Below are 4,033 nucleotides of genomic sequence, written 5' to 3'. Positions count from 1 at the left end.
AAGTTTTGTCTTTAAAATGAAAAAGAAAAAATAGGCTGTGAGTAGTCTAGGGACCCAGAAAGGAGCCACGCAGTTGCTCAAAGAAGCCACCCTCTTCCCCTCGGTTTCTACCCGTTAATTCAATGTGCCTGCCTCAGCAGAGCAGGAGGTCCAGTGACTGCCAGTGTTTAAGTGGGTGAAAGGTCACCACCAACCAGGTTTTCTTCACTTAACAAAAGCTCTTAGGGGTGGGGGAAGACAGGGAAACTGAAGCCTCCGGCTTTGAAGCAGAAAACTTCAAAGAGATCTTCTCTGTCTTTTCCCTGGGTGTGGGGATGGGGGGGAACTAAGTACTAGAAACCCAGAAAATGCTGATTCAAAAAACAAAAACCACCCTTCTTAGGTAGTCGGGAGAAGTTGGCACTATTAGCCACCTTCTGCTGAGAGCTGACACTGTCGGGCAACATGCCTGCAGAAGGATTCAACTGTGGTGTCCAATATAAATCAGCCTGTCTAGCTTCAAGGACCACTTTGCAGCAAGGCAAAGTGTCTACAATTAGAGCTCATCATGATTGAATCCCCAAATGTGGCTGCTCCGCCCCAAACATCCAGTTGACAATATGGCCCTTCTCCATACTTAGAATAAAACATTCTAGGTTCCTGGGCAGATGAAAATTGGATAATAAAAGAAAATCAGCACCTTGTCTGAACTCTTTGCCCACTTCCACTCAGTTCTAGTCCCAAAGACAACAACCTGCAATGTCCTGGATATTGTGCAACCCCTTGATGTTCTAGAGAAAACCTAGTAACCAACCTTTCTGAAGTAAAGCTTCAATGATTAGCAAAAAAAGATGTTATCTAAATTTAAAATGCACAAATGACAACTTTTCAAGTTTCAAAGTATAAGCAAAGCCCGATGATAGACACAAGTGTTTTTAAGACATACAGATGAAATAAAACCAGTATTAAATAAAAAGGACTGAATACACATTAGATCAAAGGCTTTTGCATTGGTGTCTGGGTTAACCCACTCATCTCCTCTGGGAAGATGACAGAACCATCTGCTCTCCTTGGACACCCAACCCTTCTCCCCACCCCACCCCCACGCTCCAAAGAGATCACAACCTTATGAGGGAAAAGGAATTGGGGGTGAGCACTCCACCAATTCTTCCCTTATCCTAAACTCACAAAGATATTTTTACACACGATTAAACCACAAGAGCCATTTTATAAATGTCATCATCATAGTCTTTTAATATTTTACATAAAAAACTGTATACACAGCTTATAGAACTTTTATGTAAACATCATAAGCTCACCACTCTGTCATTTGTCAGTTTATTTAAAAAATAAAAAACAAGACAACAATTTAGTAGAAGTACCACTGGGAAGGGGAGGGGAAGAAAGCAAATAGGGAGGGGCAGGTTTATTCTCTGTACAGAAATGCAGAGAAAATTTCACATAGCTTTAGAGGCTGCCTTGTGAAAAAAAAAAAAAAAAAGGTTTTAAATAGGCCCCAATACTTGTTACTGCTCTTTATGAAAACCGTGTGCATAACCTGCACAAATAAAATCGCAAAACAGTGTCAGACACCTTTTTCAAGAAAACAAAGCAAAAAGTAGTGGGGTTTTTTTCCCTCTCCTTGTTTTTTAAAAGTCATCAACATTTTTTTAAAAACATCAGAAGTAGATGAGGTTACAGCGTACAGCGTACAAGTGTGGTCAGAATGCTACTGTCTTATGCAAATGACAAATGCATTAAGTGTCAAACAATGAAACAATTGTGCAAAGAATTTTTCCCCAAAAAACCAAGTTTTAGCCTTTAAATAAATCAAATAACATCAGTTTCTTGGACCAAACAATTTCACTTGTAGGACAGGCACAAAGTTCGCTTATGGCAAAAACGAGCCCGCAGTGTACCCTTCCTCCTTCCACCAGTGGCTGTGAGGGTGGCTGGTGAGGGCTTGGGGTGAGGGCTGGCCTGAAGGAGACGCAGTGTCCGGAAGCTGTGTCCTCTCAGCCCCAAGTCAGTTGCAAATGTCTTCCCCAGGGGTCTGAAAGATGTCCAAGTCCTGTTCATGCTTGGATGGGCGCCGAGTCAACCAGGGCCAGAGCTGTCCCTGGTCACTGTCCACCACCACCATTAAGTAACACTATCTTACCTCCGAAAATAAAATTATATCTATATTTATATAGCATCCCCCCCCCAAATCCTCCCAGCCCTCCCCTCCGCAGTTTCCAGGGTTTATGTTACAGACAAGAGATAGCAGGCGCTGGCTGGTTAAGGGCGAACATCTGATGGGGCGCGGCCACAGCCCGGCGCCAATCTCGCCCCCGGGACCAGAGGTGGGGGTGGGGTGAAAATGGAGCGAGGGTAGTCTAACAGACACATAGCCACGCACTCTGAGGCCTGGCTCTTCAGAAAGCATGCTCAGGGGACCCTTGGCACTCAGCGGGTCGCCCGGGCCTGTGCAACACAGCTGGACGCACACAGACACTGGGAAGGGGGCGCCCGGTGCCCACGCCGATTCTCGGAGCGAACCAAAGCCGCCAGCAGACAGATGCCAGGCAGTCTGGTAGGGTCCTCGAGGGGTGCGGGTCTCCCCTTCTCCGGGCTTGTGGGGGACGGGCCCAGGAGGGGGAGCCGCTCCAGCAGGGTCAGGCGGGGCGGCGCGGCCCTCATAGCACCTTGCAGCAGTTGATGCAGCCGTTCTGGGAGCCGTAGCGCTTCTGCAGCGCGGCGCGCGTGGCGGTCTCGAAGACCTCGCGCACGCCCTCCTTGGTCTTGGCGGAGCACTCGAGGTAGTCGTAGGCTTGGATGCGCACGGCCATGGCGCGGCCGTCATCCGTGCGCACCGGTTCCTGCTTCATGCGGGCCAGCTCCGTGCGGACGTGCTCGTCGCTGCGCAGGTCTTTCTTGTTGGCCACCAGGATGATGGGCACGTTGGGACAGAAGTGCTTCACCTCGGGCACCCACTTTTCGGGGATGTTCTCTAGCGAGTCCGGGCTGTCCACCGAGAAGCACATGAGGATGACGTCGGTGTCTGGGTAGGAAAGCGGCCGCAGGCGGTCGTAGTCCTCCTGGCCCGCCGTGTCCCACAGCGCCAGCTCCACCTGCTTGCCGTCCACCTCGATGTCAGCCACATAGTTCTCGAAGACAGTGGGCACGTACACCTCGGGGAACTCGTCCTTACTGAACACGATCAGCAGGCACGTCTTGCCACACGCGCCGTCGCCCACCACCACCAGCTTCTTGCGGATGGCCGCCATGAGCGGGCCGGGCCCGGGCAGCAGGAGGGGGCCCGCGAACGCCTCGCTGCCGTCCCGCTCGCCGCTCACTGCTCACCACGGGCTGCGCGCTGGGGGCGAATGTCGCTAGCTGCACCCGGGCCCCGCGGTGGCGTGTTCTCTCGATGCGCTTCGGCTGCGGCGGCGGGGGCGGTGGGGGAGCGGGGGCATAGGGCGCTCCGTGCGTCTCTCCGCGCTGCTTCCAGGCGGTGACCGCTCTGCTCAACCCAGGCCGGGAGTCGGTGGCTTTGTGCGCAACAGTAGGACGGGCTATTGACTCGGCCTAACTCCCTGTCGGGTCTCGCTAGGCCTCGCTAAGAATACAGTAGAGCGAACGACAACAGCCAGACTGCGGTGGCAGACGAGGGCTGCGGCCCTAGCGCCCGCTATTTAAAGAGTCCGGCCACTTTCTTAATATAGCCGCCCAATGGGAAGCGAGCCGGCTGAGCTCATCGCTGCGGAGCTCGGCTCTGATTGGTCGCCCACTGCAGCCCGCAGGCGGGGCCGGGGCAGTTTGATTGACGGCCCAGGCCGCGGGGCTGGGATAGGCGGCGGCAGCGGAGTCTGCGCCCGGGCTGGCGCTGCGGGGCTCTGGCGGCACCAGGGTCCCTGCCTTCGCCGCAGCTTCTGCGCGCGGAACCAGAGAGCTGGCTGTCTGGAGCTCGCAGGGTGTGGGTGAGCGGCTACGAGACCCGCGGCACTCAGTGGGGCGTTGGCTACTCCCTCTGGTTCAGACTTGCCGCTCTCAGCAAACTCTGGGCCGGTGG

General features: G+C 53.4%; 1 protein-coding gene across 1 annotated transcript; it reads right to left on the bottom strand.

The window, feature by feature from the left end:
* Nucleotides 1–1,209: 1,209 nt before the first annotated feature.
* Nucleotides 1,210–3,639, bottom strand: RHOB (ras homolog family member B). The gene has a single exon (XM_053587625.1). The coding sequence runs from the start codon at nt 3,246–3,248 to the stop codon at nt 2,658–2,660; it is 591 nt and encodes a 196-aa protein (XP_053443600.1). The 5' UTR covers nt 3,249–3,639; the 3' UTR covers nt 1,210–2,657.
* Nucleotides 3,640–4,033: the final 394 nt, after the last annotated feature.

The sequence above is a fragment of the Nycticebus coucang genome, chromosome 4 (assembly GCF_027406575.1).
Source record: "Nycticebus coucang isolate mNycCou1 chromosome 4, mNycCou1.pri, whole genome shotgun sequence".
Taxonomy (NCBI): domain Eukaryota; kingdom Metazoa; phylum Chordata; class Mammalia; order Primates; family Lorisidae; genus Nycticebus; species Nycticebus coucang.
Note: the sequence above shows the minus strand (reverse complement) of the source record. Positions and strands in the feature narration are given on the sequence as shown.